The 20,714-nt window shown below is 32.1% G+C and overlaps 2 protein-coding genes and 1 long non-coding RNA gene across 3 annotated transcripts; 1 reads left to right on the plus strand and 2 right to left on the minus strand.

Moving 5' to 3' along the window:
- Positions 1 to 3,642: 3,642 nt before the first annotated feature.
- Positions 3,643 to 10,207, minus strand: LOC116778059 (uncharacterized). The gene is made up of 3 exons (XR_004354101.2): positions 9,702 to 10,207; positions 4,394 to 4,539; positions 3,643 to 3,840 (listed from the first exon to the last, which is right to left on the minus strand). It is a non-coding gene; the product is annotated as an uncharacterized LOC116778059 (long non-coding RNA).
- Positions 7,338 to 14,342, plus strand: LOC116778058 (uncharacterized). Its single transcript, XM_032671911.2, has 6 exons — positions 7,338 to 7,515; positions 11,749 to 11,890; positions 13,331 to 13,514; positions 13,596 to 13,676; positions 13,871 to 13,960; positions 14,054 to 14,342. The coding sequence occupies exons 1-6, from the start codon at positions 7,499 to 7,501 to the stop codon at positions 14,152 to 14,154; spliced, it is 615 nt and encodes a 204-aa protein (XP_032527802.1). The 5' UTR covers positions 7,338 to 7,498; the 3' UTR covers positions 14,155 to 14,342.
- A 580-nt stretch (positions 14,343 to 14,922) lies between these two features.
- LOC116777790 (D-3-phosphoglycerate dehydrogenase) lies at positions 14,923 to 20,113 on the minus strand. Its single transcript, XM_032671507.2, has 8 exons — positions 19,974 to 20,113; positions 18,646 to 18,788; positions 18,261 to 18,412; positions 17,639 to 17,858; positions 17,167 to 17,299; positions 16,475 to 16,590; positions 15,226 to 15,328; positions 14,923 to 15,138 (listed from the first exon to the last, which is right to left on the minus strand). The coding sequence occupies exons 2-8, from the start codon at positions 18,778 to 18,780 to the stop codon at positions 15,014 to 15,016; spliced, it is 984 nt and encodes a 327-aa protein (XP_032527398.1). The 5' UTR covers positions 18,781 to 18,788; positions 19,974 to 20,113; the 3' UTR covers positions 14,923 to 15,013.
- Positions 20,114 to 20,714: the final 601 nt, after the last annotated feature.

The raw sequence follows: 20,714 nt of genomic DNA on the forward strand, positions 1-20,714 counted from the left end.
ACGACACTATGTCTATTTATTTATTGTACATTTTTAAAGAAGTAGAAGTTTGGATTATAAGTTCTAAACGACTTCCTGAAAGTATATACAATAGTAAATAAATATAATAAAGTTCGGATAAGGTGCATTTTCTAAATTATCTGCTTAATACTTAAAAAAACGAATTTTAAAGTTAAATATTTTAGCCTTATCACTTTTCTTATCTTTTATACAAACTAGATATAGCAACTTGTATGTACTTATTATTTGTTTCTTACGAAAATGTATTAGAATAATATGCTATAATTTTAAATTTACATTTATATAGTTACTTATTAATTTTGAAAGGTTTTTAATGAATATCACTTCTTTTTTGATATCTCATTAAATTTCTGCACTAAAATTCTCAAAATCGGTTCAGTGGTTTAGGCGTAAAAAGGTTTTCGCATTTATAACATTAGAAAGGATTTCATCATATATATTTGATTCAAAGAAAAAGCGTTAACAAAGTGGAGTTGAGTTATGATAAGAGAAAACAAATCAAAAAAGAGGGGGAGGCTATAAAACCTATTATTATTTTTTAATAATTTTGGCAACCAACTTCTGAACGTGATTTATATGAAAATATGATGACCATTTAATGAAACAGTTTGCCAAAAAGGGCTAGAAAATAGTAAGTAGTTCGTTCAAAAAGTAATTCAGAATTTGAATTTCTGACATTTTTTTATGTCGCCGAGTAGTACTTATGTCTCTAACTCTAAAGGATAATTCGGTAGTATTTAATGTTTAGTAAATTTATGTCAGTTGCTATGTTTAAAACTATTTTGGCTCGTCGTAAATTTATACCTATCCCAATTTATTGAAAAATAGTATTTTTAAAACTTTCTGTTAAAAATAAAATATAGTACACGGCCCAATTCCGAATGATGACTGTTGCTAAGGGTAAGGCTACTTTTAACCAAAATAACTTTTACCGTGATAAAAAATCTGCGTAGAAACCCTTGAAGAAGGAAATAGTGTTAGCTGAATTTCATGTCGTCGTTATGTTTGGGTATAATGGGTGGCGGAGAAATTCATTCGAATATTGATGATAAATTTCACGCAAAATAAACTTCTCGTTGACATTGCTAACAAACTGTTGCTACGAATATCAAAATTTGCTTTAGAGGGTCATAACTCCTAAAGAATCATGAATTTATGCTTAGAACCTAAGAACAGTCTTCCAAATGGAAAGGAAGCAGGAGTCTAGACCGCAAAAAGCGGCACAATTTAGGTTGAATGAGAAGGTTCAAATTTATTTTCATCAATTACAATTGTGTTTTGTCTGTTGAGTTCTTGCCAAAACTGTCATTAAAGAATAATGAAAGTGATAACAAATTTATAAGTTTACAAGAATTTTGTGACACGAAGGCAGTTGCAATGCAAGCATCGTTTTTTTTCTCTAGATATAGCTTTTTTCCCCTCTAGGAACCGGGAGGGACCCAGGAAAGGATGATCTTTGGCGGAGATAAAAATTCGAAGTCAGAGTTAAACAAGATTGGAGAAAAATATATTACAAAAAATGTTAAGGATTGTAAATAATATTTCCACAACTTTACTATATCTTGGGGTTTATTGATACTTTGTCCTTTGTGCTTTGAACTTTATTTAATTTAAATTATTTATTAAACTAACTAACTGAATTTTATCGAGGAATTGGTATTAAGTAATAAGTAAATATTTAATTTAATGAATGCCTTTTCTATCATTTGTGACAAATCTTTTTTACGCTTCATGTGGGCCCCCGAGTAACAATTATTTTACAATATGGTAGACTACGTGACTGGTTCTAATGTTAAATATTAACATGAAATTGCAACTTTGTGAAAAGATAATAAATTTCTGTTGCTAAAAAGCAATCTGCTATAAGAAACGTATTACTTTTTTGCCTAAATTCTTGTTGCCCAATATTTGTAATTTTTTTGAGACCTATACGTTGGTTTTGCTAATATTAAACATTACAATTGATAATATTAAATAGGCACTGCTACACATCCTTTTTTTTTTTTGATGACGCAGGGAAACTCTTTTTAAGAGCCGTCTCACCGGCCTTGGTGGGGCCGGAGAGGATGTGTGAGACTCGTCCTGGGCAGGTCCCTACTCACTAAAACCACTGCGAAAGCCATCGGCCGCTATGTTGGTGCACCCCGGATCTGTCAGCGACAGGGCACACCAGCGACTGGCCGGTCCTGGCAAAGACCGGACTTACTCCCTCGGAGAAAGGAGGCGATCCCGGCAATTAGGATCGCCCCGACGACGCCGGGCTTTCACAGGAGCCGGGTTACCAGCCCGACCCCAGCCCGTAGTGGAGGGGCGCTATTGGAGGCGTTGCGAATATCGCCTCCGGCGCCCCCCCCCCGTCGTCTGCGGAGGGAGGGTGCATCAGCCGCAACCTCCCGTTCCCGCTCAGATGCCTCCTTCGTGGACATGACCGTCTCACAGAAGGAGGACACCGCCATCCAGGACCTGTCACTCTCGAGCATCTTCTCCGCGACACTCGAAAGCGACAAGTCCACTCCGCCGAGTGCCGCCACAAGATCTTGGCGCTGCGCAGCCCATCTCGGGCACACCTCGAGGGTGTGCTGGGCTGAGTCCACCGCAGCGCCGCACTCATGGCAGCCTCCTTCCGGCTCTCTCCTGGCCACCCGACACAAGTAGTCACCGAAGGAGCCGTGCCCGGTGAAAACCTGCGTCAGACGGAAAGTGAGGTGCTTGCGTTTCCACCTCATCCAACGCTCTAGGACTGGCCGGAGCGCAGCCGTTGTACGTTTACCGTACGGCTGGCCCGCCAGGTCCTCCCCCCACTCCCGCATAAGGCGCGACTACCCCTGCCGGCGAACCGCCCGGATCTCCTCTGTCGAAGGGTTCTCTCCGAGAGCCCTCCTACCCGAGACGTAGGAGAACACCTCGGCGAGAACCGACGCCACAAGATCCCAAGGCGGATCGCCGGCAAGAGCCGTCGCTGCGGCCCAGGAGACCGTACGGTACCCCCTAACCACCCTCACCGCGGGCGCCCTTTGCGCCGAGCGCAGAAGGGCCTTGACCCCGCACCTCATCGGGCGATCAGCCCAAACGGGAGCACCGTACGTGGCTATACTCCGATAGACCCCAGAGTATATCCGCCTGCAAGCTGCGCTGGGACCTCCGAGGTTCGGGAGGAATTTCCCCAGCGCACCTGCCGTCCTCCTGACCTTCGGCCCCAACTCTCTGAAATGGGGCACGAAGGTCCACCCTCCGTCAAGGGTGAGCTCCAGATATTTCATGGTAGGGCTCACCCTGACCCTCCCTCCTCCTATGAGGAGGGTGGCACCCGGCGGGGGTCCTTTCCGCCCAGTCCCGCGGAAGAGGAGGGCTTCGGTCTTGTCGATTCTGACCCGAAGCCCCAACCTCTCTATGCGGCTGACTGGTACACATCCTACCGCAGGCTAATATTTACTCAAATAATTTCTAATATTGTTATACAAGCCACATCTTCATAAAAGAACGGAAAAATATATTTATATGAAAAGATCATAGTCTATTTTTACGATAAAATATTAAAAATATGTTCCCACTTATTGAAATTCAAACAGAATTCAGATGTAATTTGTCAATCTTCATTAAAAGAGAAGCATAACGGTATTAGAAAATGTAAAATGTAGTACCTAGGTAACACTGAAACTGTTTAGAAAATGAAAAACGGCTTAATGTAGAAAGTTGCCAATACTTTTATTGTTTTTCGAAGTTATATCCGTTCCTCTCTACACATCGTCGCAATCGATGGAACAACTGAGAAAAGAAGTGGGTCCCTTCTATGGCATTTTCGTAATACTTTCACCGCATCTACAGGGCACATAAAATGAATACCTCGAATTTTATCTTTAGTTCTTGGGAATAAATGAAAGTCGCAGGGCGCCATATCAGGACTCTATAGCGAATGACTGTATTTTTGTAGTAAAAGAAGAGCAAGTAAATTGAAAATCATATCCTCTTGGGAAGTTTCAGGTATTCGAACGGGATTGCTTTAATAGAAGAAGTCATCGTTGCACCGAAGGTCATTATAAGGGACAATATATTTTGTTTAATTTTGTACTAACAGGAGACCAGTTATATGTCAAAACCTCTTAAAATATAAAAGGGGTACTGATAACCAATGGACTTACAGAAATTTGTTTGGCTATCATCTAACATAAGTTTTAGTTTTATGGTTCATATTTATAAAATTAATCATCATCGTTTGTAGAAAGTAATCTTAACTAAGTTTTTTTCAAAAAGAGTCCGAGTGTGATCACGGAGCCAAAAAGAAGAAGCTAACGACGATATAATTTAAAAGAATATCGTGGTGAGAACATCTTTGTTTAGATTTCTTTAAAAGTTGTTATATGTAATTACTTACCATTGATAGTTTATAAATTTTGTCTACAATTTCTGAGTGAATTATGGTTTTCGTAGGACCTGGTATATTCTGTATGGTAGGCCCCATCGGGCCACCCACCCTCTCGGTGACGCTGTCAAAGGCAGACAGCAACAGACAAGCCGAATCTAAAAAAATAGTTTTAGACATAGCGTGGTTACAAATAACGTGTATAATATAAGTAATAAAATTAAAATAAAATAATTCCTGGCAAAGAGTACATCCGCATATAAATAACTCTGGTTATCTCGTAGGGAAGAAAAACCTGGAACTAAATTTTGGAAACAGCACAAGTAACAGTTGAAATATTTTTGTATGATTTTTTCAAAATATTCAAAGGTAACAGAGAGTAGTTGGACGTTATCATAAATTGTAGGTAGACGAGTTTTTATAAGAACGTGTTGATATGAGACTTATTATAAAGGAAGTGTGCATGACTTCGTTGTAAAGTGTTTATAAGATCGTACGATAAGATTTTCTTCGCCAGCTAATAGGATTTTTACCATAGCTAACTTGTAGTAACATAACATAACTGAAACATTCTTATCTCTTGTTTTTTCCATTAAAAAGATGTGATCAGAATCGGCAAGTATAGTTTTATTTAAATGTTAAGCAGTCATAAAAATCTCAAAAACCGTAATGTTTAATACTTAAACCTAAACTTTGTCGGAGGTACATTGAGATAAAGATAATCTTTATCGTGTTGTTAATAGAATTAAATATAAGCATTGTAGTGAGACATAAGGTGAGTAAAAAAAAAATTAAGTTTATTCACAAAAATGTTTTTTACAAAATTTAAACAAATTTTATTCCAATCTTATTTCGGAAAATATCAGTATCAGAAAGACGTTGGCATTTAATTTTTATAGTTCAACGATTAATAAAAATCATTAATTATCAATTTGACTCTGAAAAAAGGTCATAAGTCACATGAATGCAAACAAAGTTTCACGCAACATCTTTTTCTTGACTTATAGAATACTATTACTTTCCATCAACTTTGTTGGAGGAATCGTTAATTATTTTTTTTTTATGACTACATCTACCAGTTTTTTGTACGTTCATTATGCTATTCCAAGTAAGATTGGTACTTTAGAAAATTATGTAAAAATATTTCTTTTTGTATTTTCATTATATAAATAATTATAATTTAGTAATTTTATTAAGCCCAAGGAATTTATACTACAATTTATTGATAGAATTCCATTTCAAAAACTTTTTTATTAATTATTAGTTGTCTTATTGATTGCGTGATGGTATATAGTCTCCTTCGGTGATCCGGCTACCTAAGAAAGATGAGATTTTTTTTCGATTCTTTATTTCTGAGATAACAACCAAATAAATGAAATATGAAGCCAAGCTCTCTCTTCAGATTTAGAGGGGATATGTGTTGGATTAAATTTCAACAAAATACTCTGTCGGTGTGAAAAAGCATTTGTTTCAGTTCCACATATGAAATCTTAAGTTAATTGGTGTGAACATTTTGAACTTGATCAGTCGAATGATCAGCCGAATATTACAGATAATTTGTGAAGTAAAGTCTTGTTATAAAAACGATGACATGATATATTAAATTTAAAATATCTTCTAACTTTTTATTTCCAAATTTTTTTGTAGATTCTTTTCCTTGTTGACTTGTTAACAATTGTGACCGCCATCATAAGTCCATAAACCTTATCTTAACCATCTATTCTGTAACGCATCAGGCGACAAAATTATCATATTTATGAAATATATTTAATGGAATACAAAAATAAATCCATGTATTTGCTCGCATTGTACGACAATAACGGTTCCTATAAAAATATAGCATGCAATATAAGGCTACACAATTTTAAGTTGTGACGGTATTTATGAGTTAATTATAAGTTTAAAGGTCACATCAAATTAATAATTATTTCATAAACCTTACTAATGTACCTAAAAACTTATAGCTATTTTGTAATAATTCTATTGAAGTGATTCGAACACAAGTGTAAAGCTACTTTTCATATCATAAAAAGGTTATTCATAAAATGGCAAGTTTTAGATTACTAAATAAGCACAATCATAATAACTAGATAATTGGTAATTTTTCAGTATAAAATTTAGACTAAAATAGTTATTTAAGAAATGATATCATAAGTCATGTATACATAAAATTATTATTTGAGATTTATGACCATGTAATGTAATGCCGGTTATGATCATTTTTAATTATAATTTATTTATATACATATAATCCGATATATTTGAAGTATGTAGATTTATGAATATCTTACTTTTTATAGAAATGATTATCACAAGCATTGTAATTCGTTAATAATATTATCTCACGTATCGCACAATTGATGTAATTATCTATAGAAGTTAGACGACATTGGACAGTAAACTGCACCATGAAACAATAACATTTATTTTAATTTAAATATACATATAAATATAAATAAAAAAATAGAAGGTCTCGTTACTTGTTTGCATTCTTCATAATAATTCATTTGAAATATGCAACATCACCAAAGTACTATCTAAATAGTCAAGTGAGAAAATATACGTAAATGATGTTGCTAAGTATTGCATCGCAACTATATTTACATAATGTTCACGTGTCTCAAATCGTCCACCTTTAGAAGATTTAGCTACTTTTATTTCAAATCTATCTTTTGACTAAAGATTTTTAATTAAAATATATAATTTTTACAAACTATTACTAGGTCCAAAAAGTCATAACGTCTCACATGTGCATATTTAAACAAAATTAAATTTAGCTGGTTTTGATGTTTACATTTAAATAACAAACACATTCGAACATTAAAAAATCCACCGTTAGTTTTGACTAACAAGTTTTGTTAAATTTATTATCTAAATAAAAGATATGCTCATACGCATAGTATGTAGACAATGAGAGGCATGTGTCACGGAGCGCCGGACTGCATATAAATCAAGCTAGTTGTGTCGGGGAGGCGGACGGTTGGCAAGCTGAGTGTATTGGAGGTGTCGGTGTTGGAACGGCAGATCAAGCGTGGCCTCCGACCGCTGTAGACCTGCTTGCAGTCAGCGAAAGGAACTAACTCAGTGCTTGCGACATTCCTGACCGACTGCGAAAACATGAGGATATTACCGATGTGAGTAGATTTTTTGTACAGATCAATTAGCTTTGCGATTGCTTTTGCGATTTTTTTTGTCCTCATTGAAATCGGTTTTGTAAAATAAAGTCTCGGATTTTGTATTATTCGTAATTTAAAAAAAAAAATACATATTCATTAGTTATACAAAGTATAATATTGCTCCTCAGACTCAGCAATGCAACTTATAGGCTAAGTTTATAATTAAAACTTCGTAGTGAGAGGTATGCAGACGAAGGTCTGTTTATTATAGGTACTGAATAACATGTAAAACAAGTACCAACTATGAAAGGCATACGTACAATCGATATATTAACTCGATCGTGTATTGTGCCTTTCTAATGACAAGTCTTACTGCAAGGGTGTTGCTTCCAAATAACTGTGACCGACAACTTAGTTAAATTTTACCTCAAAAACCACGCTAAAGTCAAAGACATTTTATTAACATCTCAAATGTTAGACAATAACGGACGTCCCTGTAGTGTTATATCCAAATAAATAACTTATTAAGTTTGTATCATTATTTACAAAAAGGGCATTAAACACGAAGTGTGTAACACACAAAATAACGTATAATATTGTTGAAATATCTGTTTGTTTTCAAGTTGCATAATTTGGCTTATAAATCTTATAATGAAGGGTACGGATCGAGTTGATGTACAAAATCAATATAGTTTAGAAATAATTAGGCGAAAACTAAAAACTGGTTGCTGCATGAGAGGGTACCAAGTGGAAAGTTAAAATCGAAGAGTCGTGACCTGTGATTAGGTAATTTAATGTCATGTAGGATGGATACCTTAAAAGCATCAGCATTTATTTCGAAATATATACTAATAAAATAATACGAAATATATACGAATGTTTGTAATACATATAGTTTATAGCCTACGACGTCTCTTTCTGTTTGTAAAGTAAGGATAGCCCAAAGCCTTATTTGCGAACGTCATAAGATAATTATAAGTCATCTTCATTCAAATTATCTTAAGGAATAGTTGAATATAATATAATTGAGTGATAGGAAACATCGCAAATTTTATACTCGTGAAATTACTCTTAGTAAGAATCTGCAAAGTCACGTTTTTAATTTTCAAGACGACAGTGATGCACCAGGTTCTTGAAATGTTATGCAACGTATGTACATCTGGGAGACATTTGTAAAAAGAAGTTTTACTGACTTTTAAAAATATGGTTGATTACGTCCAGCCATCAAAGTTCACGAATACGTAGCTTATGTAAACGCTTGATTTGTTCGAAAGTATGCCTTTTAAATTGTTTAGATCTAACGCAACACTGATTATTATCTTGTAGTATTGAGAAATAAAAGAACGCCTTCTGGTATATATTTTTTATTCAGATATTTTGTACTCAGTAGAAAAAAATCTTACATCAAAATTCTTAACTCACATCTATAGACCATAAATATAAATTAACAAATTAGATTTTTAATACCCAGTATTCAGTGAGGAACTTCATCTATGTTGGTATTATTATAATTTAATGGTTTTTAACGCTTTTTTATACTTCAATATATATTTAAATTACAAATATAAACTTATGTACTGCTCTTCAAAACTCGTCACAGTTTTTAGCACTTTAAATTTAAAAAAGAGTTCAGAAGACAGCATACCTACATGAAAAAAATTCTTATTTATAATTAAGGATTTTTTTTTAGAGTCAGACTTTTTTTTTCATTTACATCATATTTTACAATTATTACTTACTTATATGTAGTACTAGTTATAAATAATTAATACAGTTACTTCCAGTTGTTGGCCTCAATTAATAAAGATTGTGTATTAAAATTCCACTACAGTTCATTTTTGTTGCTTTTCGAGGACTTACTACATAAATATTAACAATTATTATATCCATTTAATAGGTGTACCTATAGAACATTTTATAGGTGTGTAGGTAGGTGTATTTAAAAAATAAAAGTTTCGTTAGTTTGCTTAAGGTTTATAACAAGATTAATTCATTGGAATTACGTTTCATTAATTTTAAAGATCATTTGAATAAGGGCTTCATATTAATACGCCACTTCGTTGATAAACTCGCACTCTTGCAAATAAAATTGCATTACACAATCTCACTATTGACATTTATCCATAAGATGACTCCTTACATATGCTAGCATTAAAATTAAACCCGTTTTTATATTTGGTAATACAATATTTAATAATACATACATCTTTATTACTGCAACGGTGTTTTCATAACGTAGGATATTCGCACAACCGCTGTGGGAAGGTTCGCGTGCAAAATACTTCACATGGATGTCTAATATCTGATAACAATATATTGCGTTATCTGTCAGAAATGTGAAACTTGAGAAGCAACTTTAATTCTATGAATAGAATTGTTTCGTGGAATTATATTGTAATGTGCATGAAATTTAGAAAATTGGGAATTCCCATTGAAATCTGCGTAATGCAGATAATTCGCCACGCTCTAAGGCATTTTGCAGCATACCGGCGGTTTTGCTTTTTAGATACGAGGTCACCCCAATTCCTATAATTTCTGGTTTCTGACCGACTGACCATGACTCGGATTTTGGTTATTTCATTACACATTCGCTTCACTGTGGGCACCACAACTACTAAATCATTCAGACAAAGAAAGCTGAACTGTTTCTTGCGTGACTTGAATCTAATATTATTGTTTTCCAAATAGTACATGAATATTGTAACATGCACACAATGTGTCTATAATAAATACATTTTCGAAAGCAACGAATGACTCAAAAGGTCGTGCATAGATTTTTACCAACTCGATTTCTTCGCTTTATAACGTTAGTATTAGGAACGTTTATTTGAATGCATCCGTTGAATTCATATCATGTCGATTATACAGAACTTATATAAAATAAAGAAAGCGGAGGAAGGCTTGCACAGTAATATAATCGGAAGCGGATGCGGAAACAAATCTATTGGAGGCGACCCTGCAAGAAGACCTGTTACTCAACTATAAAATAACATGTTGACCTTTAACCGTCATGGGCTAGGAGTATCTTACGCACTGCGTCCTGGCGGGGAGTTGCACTGACATACCAGCCCGTCTCTGGGCGACATTCACCCAACCTCGTAACTAGCAGTGTTTGACATTTAAAACTATTCAGCTATTTAGCACACATCTTTATGCTAGCCTTGCGAAGATTATTAACTAGGAAGCTTGTTCTCATCTAATTGCATAACGATCAAATAAAAATTAGCATTGTTAAATTTTGACCTTTAAATGTTACTCATTATAAAAGGGGGTTAGTCTGGTTTGTCATATTGAATATTTATACAACTACAATACGTTTAGTGGCAATATTATTATTATAGAATTAACCATTTCTGAAGAACTTGTACAAAACATTTAAATATTTAAGCCATATGTATTTATTACAAATATTTGAAATTACAGTGTTTGCCAACAGTGCCCTAAGTTTATACAACGCATGTAATTTAGATTTTAGATTAACTGTACTTACTTATAATTAATAATACCACATTACCTGTTTTATGAACTCTGAAAGTTAAATAATGTTATTATTATTTAAGATCATTATAGCAAGTATTTTTTAATTTGAATAAATTTATTAGAAATAAATATATAGAAAATAAATTAGGCATCAAACCAAACACTTCGTTATAAGGAGTTTTCTTCTCTAAAGAGTCAACGCCGCTTTTAATAACTATATATACTACAGTAATATATTGTTCTATATTGAAAGAGCTACATAGATAGGATAGTATGTAGTTACCCAATAATAGACATGCCATTTTATAACAAGCATTATCGATATACATATACCCTAAAACAAACAGATTATTCAATGTTCATAAATTATAATTGAAGAACAAACAATAATAGGTATTTATATTTATATTTTATGCGTGAATACAATACAAAAATATCAATAGTCATCTAAAAAATTAAGAATGATTGTGATATTGTAATCTTTTATTGACATTATAATCGTTTTAGCAAACATTGGAAATAGAAAAATAAAAATTTGAATTATGACATCAAATCCGTGTCATTCTTGCATAGTTAACTGACTGCAATGCTGTTTTAAGTATATTTTTAAGTGCCAATAAAATGCAGACACAGTTATTAAAAAAGTTTACTCATAAAATAAATTCGAAATTCGTTGAAGTAGTATTCGTTTTTTCGATGGTCAATAGTAGGAAATATTTATGATAATTTGTAAAGCAATAAAAGTTAATAAAATAAATTTAATGGTTTCAGCATCGTTCTGTTAGCTTGTGTGGCGATGACTTGCGCTCGTCCCCAAGACGATGAGCCGAGAGCGGCACCGAACAGGGGATTATTGAAGAGAGGTCTTGCTGGAAAAGCTAAAACAACCACCACAACACCGGCTCCAGTTGAGGTACATATCACATATAAGACGCACAACAGAGATGGTAGAATAGGAAATTGAAATAATGAGATCTTGAGAATATTAACTGTATAAGAAGTTAATGGGAACGATTATTTATAAAAATAATATAAAATGGTCTTTACGCAAAATCCGGTATCACATTACAATACGTTTGTAACTTGGTTTCGTCAGATATTTATGCGGTTTTAGTTAATCTGTAAAGGAACAATAAATACAGGTATCATATTGTTACAGAAGTTACGCAATTTTTAAAACCAGCCACTTCTATCCGAATGCAAAAAAACTAACACAAGTTCCTACATGCGTACATCAACACTAAATATAGTAATTTGAGCAAAAAATACGTTAAGATTAAATAAATATGATGGCAAAGAATTAACACTGCCTTCTAATACTATAAAATTCTAAAACAAAAATTAGTTTCTCAAACCGTATTTAACGAGTATAATACTCAGTAGGTGCCGTTTTAGTGATTGCCCATAACAATTCTTAACTTGACATTGCCTTCATTAAAATGAATGGAATAGGTACTGTTTCTTTTCTCAAGGACCGCATTCTCATTCCTTTTATATCGTTTTGTAACCATGTCTATCACGAATACGGAAAATCTGTTACATCACGAACGGTGTATGTAAATGTCAGCAACATTTTTTACAACAATATTTTAAATGCACCTTAAATAATTAATTACCAGGAAAACGTTACTGGCATTTAATGTATTCTTTCTTATAGGTATTACAATCAAATTCTTTTTACTGTTTTATCCCTTTTTAATAAAAAATATAAGTAAAACAAATCTATGTCTTAAATCGTAGCTTTAATAATTTTAATCATTTAGTTATTGTTATAAATATAGTGATAATTAAAAAAAATAATAACAGTATATAAACTTATTTCAAGTTTCTACTATTAATAGGAAAGAAAGGCAAGTATATAAAAATAATGAGTTGCGCGAAGCTCTGATGGACATGGACAAATTACCTTCACGGCGACCTCAACATGGTTCCCTTTCCTCACTGTCATTTCTACGTACGCTTTAACAACGCACTTGAATCGATTGAACTGGTTCTTAATGGAAATATTGCGAATGCAACCATCGGAATGTATGACTATAACCTCTTTGTAGGTTGTGACGTAAACTTCGAGCAAAATATAGTCAGACAACCGCTAAATAACATTTAAAATTCGAAGGTTCATAAATTATGATTGTCTTTATTATCCTGTTTATACCACACAAAATATTATGTGATTTACACGTCAGGTCAATTTAATTAATAATGGATACATCAAGGAATTTTCTTTCCCTAAATAATATATAACGTTATTTTTTTTTAAGCTATGTAGGGATTTCACATTTCAGCAATTATTTGTGGTCACATACATACATATAAGTTCTGAAAAGAATATTAATATTCCGCCACATTTAAGGAGGAGGGAGACTATGAAGAAGAAGGAGATTATCCAGCAGAAGCTGAAGCACAAGAACCTTCAACCGAGCCTCCAGTGTCGTCGACAGAAGGAAAGAAGCTAGTCTCAGGAGCAGTTCGGCCATTTAGGAGTAACGCTGACTTGTTGGAAGCACTGAAAAGACGGCGGGCTCAGGCTGCTGAAGGTGAGTTGAACTATAAATATAAGAGATATAAGTAGTCGTAATTATAATCCATATAACATGCCGACCATTGTATTACTGCAGCAAAACAACAAGGCAACTCTGCTCCAGTAGCTGCCCAACAAACCGAAAGTCAGCCCGAACAGCCAGCAAAATCAAGTTACAGTATGATTTTTTTTAAATTATTTAATGTTGATAGCTTTGGAAGAATAGAATTGCAGCTTTCGTAATTTAGGAATTCACACGGAATTTTGAAAGACTTAAATCTTCAGTCAGTTTATTAAAATAAATTGCATAACTCCGATTACTCATAGAGCTAAATTTCTATTACCAACTTTCATGGGTTCATGCAATCTTAGGTAAAAAACGGTTCAACACAGCTACAAGAGAGACCAAGAATGAAGATGCCCCAGCTCCATCGAAACCAAGCCGAGGAAGATTTGGAAGACGTAAGTAACTTTAAATATGGTAATTATATTAAACTGCATAATATTTGAGATTTATTATTTTAATGTTACAACGTTTAATTATTTTATCTGTAGCCTCATCAAGATCATATCAGGAAGCCGAAGGTGAAGAACAGAATGATGCCACTCCACCCGCGAGATCTGGCAGAACATTTTCAAGAAGAGGAGGTCAATAAGCAAGACTTCCAACCCTTATTGCCTCCCCCCATTCTCATTTTATCCCACTAGTGTTAAAGTGATATCACTGCCATCAGATATTTAGGTTTGAACTCAATAGTTCCGATGAATTAGTAATGTTTTTATATCAACTATACTATTTGTAAATTATGTCTAAGTAATATTAATAAATAATTTTAATTTTTAAGATTTTTTTTTTCTGGTTGTGAAAACTATTTATCTTCGCCTGGTGTACAATCTATTTTGAGTTCCTTTCAAAGACGTTAAGATTATACTTTTTTAAAATGTGGTAATAACAAGATAACTGAATATTTTTTTATATAGTTTTGAGGTATAAATTAAAACAAATACACTTATTTAAAAAAGTGGAGTAGGTGCGATTACTAAACACGTCAGAGTTAACGAAGCGCTTATTCACGAATCCACAAAAAATAAAACACGTCTCCTTTACCACACAATAATCAGTATATATAAATACTTATATATACTGAATACTTTAAAAATAATTTTCATGTTGGAACTGTTAAATAATAGCCCACTAGTTATAATATCAGTTCAATTATTCAAATATCTATTACTTAATGCTTCACCCACCAAAGGATAGGAAAGGATATATGTATGTTATGTAAGGCACATTGCGCATTTACTTAAATATTATTTGGGCTTATAATCATCATGATTTTATTTTATTTTTTTCATTTATTACATAATATATACTTATTATTTATTACAGCAATAAGCGGATTAGTTAAAAAGAAAAACTGATATTAAAATTTAGCGCAAGTTTGTAGGGCTTTTTATTAAATATATTTAAATACATGTAGGCATATTGAGATTATGACGTCGACCATTTTTGTATTACTTAGAGAGTACACGCGTAACTTCTGCGAGCGGAGTTGAATATGTTCCTGGTTTGACTAGGTTGACCAGTTGTTCTGCAATTTCTTGTCCCACACGTACTTGAGCTTCTTTAGTAGAAGCACCTGAAATTATAAAAAAAAAATCATTTGTAATTTTAAAATAAATAAAGTTTTATGAATATATTACAATGTTACATCATATAGAGTTACCTAAATGAGGTGTAGCGACCACGGCTGGATGTTTAATGATCTCTAATGTAAGCGGATCAGTCGGAGGTTCCTGTTCAAATACATCAAGAGCTGCTCCTCCAACCTGCGACAAAGATTTGCATTAATAGAACAAATATCTAATGTAAAAGTAAAATAAATAAGTTTGAAATTTTATCAACGTAAGAACTACGCTTTTGGGTATGTTGCTGTTACTTTTCGAATAACTTATAAAATTTTCATAAATTCATATCCAGTTTGTAATTTTTTTAAATCACAAACTTGTTAGGTATTATATAAAAACTTCTTAGAAAACCCGTCTAAAATATTCATTTATATAACATTGTTGTCACGTTAAAACTTGTCGGCTTTGACCCAAAACAAACTCATTTGAATTATTATTCGATTTAGTAATATCGTTTTTATTTGCATTCATTGACTAATAATAATTATTGTTAGACCATTTTATGCTGGCAGCTGTCTAGCTGGGTAATTTCTGAATAATTTTTTAATAATTGTCAAAATCCTTTAATTTTATAATTTTGAATTCCTATATAAGACTTTAATATATTTATGTATGAACAAGGAAATCTATTCATAATGAGGATGTATCAAATTACAATAATATTTGGCAGTTTTCTTTTAATTAATTATACACTTAATTTTATTTATTTACTGTACTTAATCGCTCATTAAAGTGATTAAAGAAAATGAAATGTACTAGTAAACAATATTTATCATTGTGCATTCGTGTACATATTTAGTTTAAAACAGACAAAATACCTCGTGCAACAAGTTTTCGAAACATCCTGAGAGCTTCTTTATTTCACAAGATATTGCAAAGAATCAAAATAGGTCACAGTAGTTCTTACTATAACTGAATTGTATTCATGTTTTTGTACAACAAAATAATATAATACTAAAAGTAAATCATGTAGACAATATACACATATTTCTTCCTATGTTACTGAATTAGACCTAATTTTAACATTTTGTATTTTATACAAACTAGAAAATGCTAATTATACTCATTTTTAAGATTTTTGTCCAAATTTGACCAAAAAGTCAAAATGAATCACTACATATATTCATTACAACTAATAAGTATGTTTGTAACAATAAAATAAATTATTGAAATATACCAACATTCATGTCCAAAATTGGATTATTTCTTGAGGATAAATAAATGAAATTTTTCTTATTTCTTTACAAAGATCTCTTATAAAGCTGATTAAGATTCGTATCAATTTACCTGTTGAGATTGAAGGGCTTCGAGGAAGTCCTTTTCATTAATTAGACCTCCACGTCCAACATTTATGATCTTCACACCTTTTTTACAGCGCTTCAAACTATTTGAGTTTATAAAATCTGTACACAAAAAAGCACATGTACTACAAATATAATTAGTCTAAGTACCTACATTGATGTAGGAACTTACTAATTATCCTATGTGTAATGTGTAAACTTGTGGTAAGGCATAGTACGCTCATCCCAAATTTGCATTGTGATACTATATATCGGGCGTAAACAGTTGTTTATTCATAAACTGTTTATGGAATGAGAAAGCGAAAAGATTTGTGTATAGTGTATGTAAACTTGGGCTAAGCATATTGATCGTAGGCTACGAAAATATCACTATTTTCGTAATGAGTATTTTCTGTAAAAATATATGTCTTAAATTATATTTTGTAATTGTCATATTATTTAATTGAAAATAAGCTTATCGATTCTTATCTGTTGTTACCAAATGTCGAATAGATAAAATGGTACGTAGTTATTGTCTATAAGCATACAAAACAAAAGTTGCTACATCATGATTCAATGACATGACTAAATTTCAGGAAAATTTGTTATTTTTTTTTTATTTAAACGTAATTATAATCTATAACAAAAAGTTATAATTTATTCTAAGTTATAGGATACTTAAGAAAGATTTAAACTTACTACGGGTAGATTCAATGAGTGGCGTGTGAAGAGTAATGTAGTCAGCAAGAGGCCAAATCTCATCTAATTCCATCTTTGATGTGTGGAACTGTTCGCATTGCTCCGATGTTACGAACGGATCAAAACCAATTACCTTATAAAAATAATTATACACGTTTAATCTGGAGACATACATTTTAAACTCCTAACCCAATTTATAAAAATAAATAATATCATAAAGGGATTTTTCTCTATATTTGTTCTTAATCTTTAAATGAAATCACAACTTGACCTATAAACATGATGTTTTTGTTAATGCTTTTGCAGTAGAATGTTCAAATAAAAGCCATTTAAGTATAGTTAATTTTTTTTTAATAATCAACTTATTCTCGGCGTGAATTTTGCAGGATCTAACGACATTTTTTAATTTTATGATGTGCAAATATTGTAAAACAAAAATCTTTATCGTAAATAGAGAGTGTAGAACAGGTACCTTCATGCCAAACGCATTCATGCGGATAGCCACTTCCCTCCCTACTCTTCCTAAGCCCAGGATAGCTAATGTTTTCCCGTTGAGTTCAGTGCCGGTGTGCTGAGTGCGTTCCCACTTTCCGGCCCTGAGGGCCGCAGCTGCTGGCACTACGTGGCGTGCCAGAGCCAGTATCAAACCGCAAGTCAATTCACACGCACTCATTGCGTTCGCTCCAGGTGCGCTAACAATTACATCATCACACCATAAAACATAAGTTTAAGCGCAAAGAAACAAGCATATATTTCTTAGTAAAAAATATAATGGCATTTTATATTAAAAGAAAATATTGAAATTACAAAAATAAAACAAAGCATTACTGTAACAAATATAATTGAATTTCGCAACTGTTTAATAGCAACTCGAAGCAATAATATGTGATAATAATGATAAGAATACATTAACTACTTTTCAGTAACGACTACATTCGACTTTAACTGAACTTTTCAACTACTCAAAATAATAGCTATAAAAGTAGGGCTCAAATTATAATGTCTATAAGAATTTATTAATGACTTAAGCAATTGTCCATTCTTGTCGTTTGGTAAATTCGCTTTTATAATACTTTTCATTGCAAGCAACTTACTTAATAACACCGATTCCTCTGCTACCAGCAGCGGCCACGTCAATGTTATCAACTCCAGCTCCAGCTCTTCCAACTACTTTAAGTTTTTTTCCCGCCTCTAGCACTTCCTTAGTGACCTGACTTGCAGAGCGCACCACCAGTGCATCATGGTTCTAAGTAATTCAAAATTAATGATTATACATTCATGTACTTAATATTTAATTACATTTTGAAAAAATAAGATTCAAGAACTGAGAACTATGCATCAGGTTGATCTATAAAGATAAAATATGAACTGTCATATTTAAGAATCAATCAGAATATAAGAAAAATTTTAGTAAATAAATATAGACGCGGACACAACAATCTAGAAACGTCTATAGAATTCTAGTCTAGGTAAACTTACAGATATTTCTTTGAGGAGTTCATCTTTCGATATCTTTGCTTTTGTAGTGACTTGAATATTGTGTGAGTTGAGAATATCTGCGCAGTTCGACCCAACACCATCCACAATCAGTACAGACTTTATATCGAGACCCATGGTCTTAGCTATAAGAAATAATAAATTATAATTACCTCATCTAAAATCGTGTTCGATAAATCTGGTTTAAATCTATTTATAATAATAAAATTTTCTCCCTACAACATTTGCTATAGCCTATAATGGTCTACGCACTGATCGAAAATAAATTAATATATACCTTTTTTATAGTTCATTATCACTAATAAATGTATTAGTATTAGTGACACATTATCAATAGAGTTTATGTGTGGTTGATGTTAATTAATTGATATCAAACGTGTCGTTTTATAGATTTATTATTGTCAAAATTAATTACAACTTTCAAGAAAAAGTTGTAATCTCTAATTCTACAAGTTTTTAATAATATGTACTTGATTGTTTTCTTTTTATAATTAGTGTCAATCATAATTTTATTACATTATAATTGATATAATTCCTTTAATAATTTTTCAATTACGGAAAGAAATTATGAGTGTTATTAGTGATACATTTTAGAATTATTAGAAAAAAGTATCGAATTTACAGTAAAACTTAATAAAAAAAATATTATTATATGTTTAATATTCTTAATATGACAATTTTTTGATATGGTATAAAAAAATGTTAAATAGAAAAGTTGTAGAAAATCTAATTCGCCATGGTATTTATAATAAATACAAATAGCGTTAAATACAGAGAGATATTTTTGCAAAAAAAAAAAATAGTTTTTTGTGACCTTGAAACCCCTGAATTTAAAACTTGCGACAATTCATTTCTATGTGAATTTTGGGAATAATTTTAGGATACCAAAAAATATAATTTTTACGTGGTAATACACTGTATATAAATATTATAAGACATGCAACTAATATGGCCTAAAATTACTAGACTAAATATCGTATCCCGAACCGGTTTCGACAAATCATCCAACAATTGAGATGTATAACCTATATTAAGTATTAGTATAGCACAGTATTTTAAAAAGAGATTTTTATATAAGTACTCGACCGTCATAGAAATAATAAGATAAAATTTTGTATCTCTAAATAAATATAGTAAAATAAGGTTGAGGTAAACTAACCGATTAAATAAAATCACGCGTAGCTTGTTGACCGGAATTTTTATTAAATGTATAACATTAGCCAGTGGATTCGTGATCTATTTTTATTATTAGTTGTAGTTAAATATTAATGAATTTCAAAAACCCAGTAATAAGTGATAATAATACTTACAATGCGTTGTTATGTGTTACGTGGCGTGGTTCGTTAACGACTGGTTGGTGATCACTGAGGTCCAGTGTCAGGACGATGTGACCGCGAGTCGTCAAGTTATCTTTAATATAAGTTCATACCATCATAATACTGTTTGTCTGTCTGTTGCGTCAGAATTTTATTGTGTAAAGAATTTAAGATAAGGGAAATATACTTAATACGTTCCCGTATTTCATAACCCTACATTATTCTTTTTATTAATACCTACATATGTAACGTGTAGGTTATGTAAATATATGAGCAATTATACTCTTAATAATATTATTGTAAAATTGCCCATTTAAATGATAATAGTCAAAAGATTTGTTTTTTTGACCCTCATTTGACTTTTTCTAGTGCAATTTTATTGTCATTTTTCTTTTCTGAGTTAAGTATGACGTTTCTTTTATTTCTATTACTTGCCGTATTATTCACGGGGGATAAAATTATTCGAAATACAATATAGTAAACAGGAAAAGTTACATTTAAAGGTAAGAGGATAAAATAAAACACAAGCATTTTTATCTTATTATTTAGTTTATTATCACACATACGAAAGATACAAAACATATCACGATGGCACTATCAGTGCTTCAGCAGACGTTTTTATCATATTAATGAATATTGCTGGAACGATTTTTAACAACTCGTTCAATAACAACATGTTGCTCACTTCATATAATAAATAAACACGTTTAGATACACTATAATTAGACATTTGTA

Source organism: Danaus plexippus, chromosome Z, assembly GCF_018135715.1.
Source record: "Danaus plexippus chromosome Z, MEX_DaPlex, whole genome shotgun sequence".
Classification (NCBI taxonomy): Eukaryota; Metazoa; Arthropoda; class Insecta; order Lepidoptera; family Nymphalidae; genus Danaus; species Danaus plexippus.

Excerpts from the sequence above, each read along its gene's own strand:
- LOC116778058 (XM_032671911.2), top strand. Across the intron at positions 11,891-13,330 it reads CAACACCGGCTCCAGTTGAG|GAGGAGGGAGACTATGAAGA; the intron begins GTACATATCACA and ends GCCACATTTAAG. Across the intron at positions 13,677-13,870 it reads GCCAGCAAAATCAAGTTACA|GTAAAAAACGGTTCAACACA; the intron begins GTATGATTTTTT and ends ATGCAATCTTAG.
- LOC116777790 (XM_032671507.2), bottom strand. The coding sequence starts at position 18,780 with ATGGGTCTCGATATAAAGTCTGTACTGATTGTGGATGGTGTTGGGTCG. Across the intron at positions 17,859-18,260 it reads AGAGGAATCGGTGTTATTAA|CGCACCTGGAGCGAACGCAA; the intron begins GTAAGTTGCTTG and ends TGTAATTGTTAG. Across the intron at positions 16,591-17,166 it reads ACTCATTGAATCTACCCGTA|ATTTTATAAACTCAAATAGT; the intron begins GTAAGTTTAAAT and ends TTTTGTGTACAG.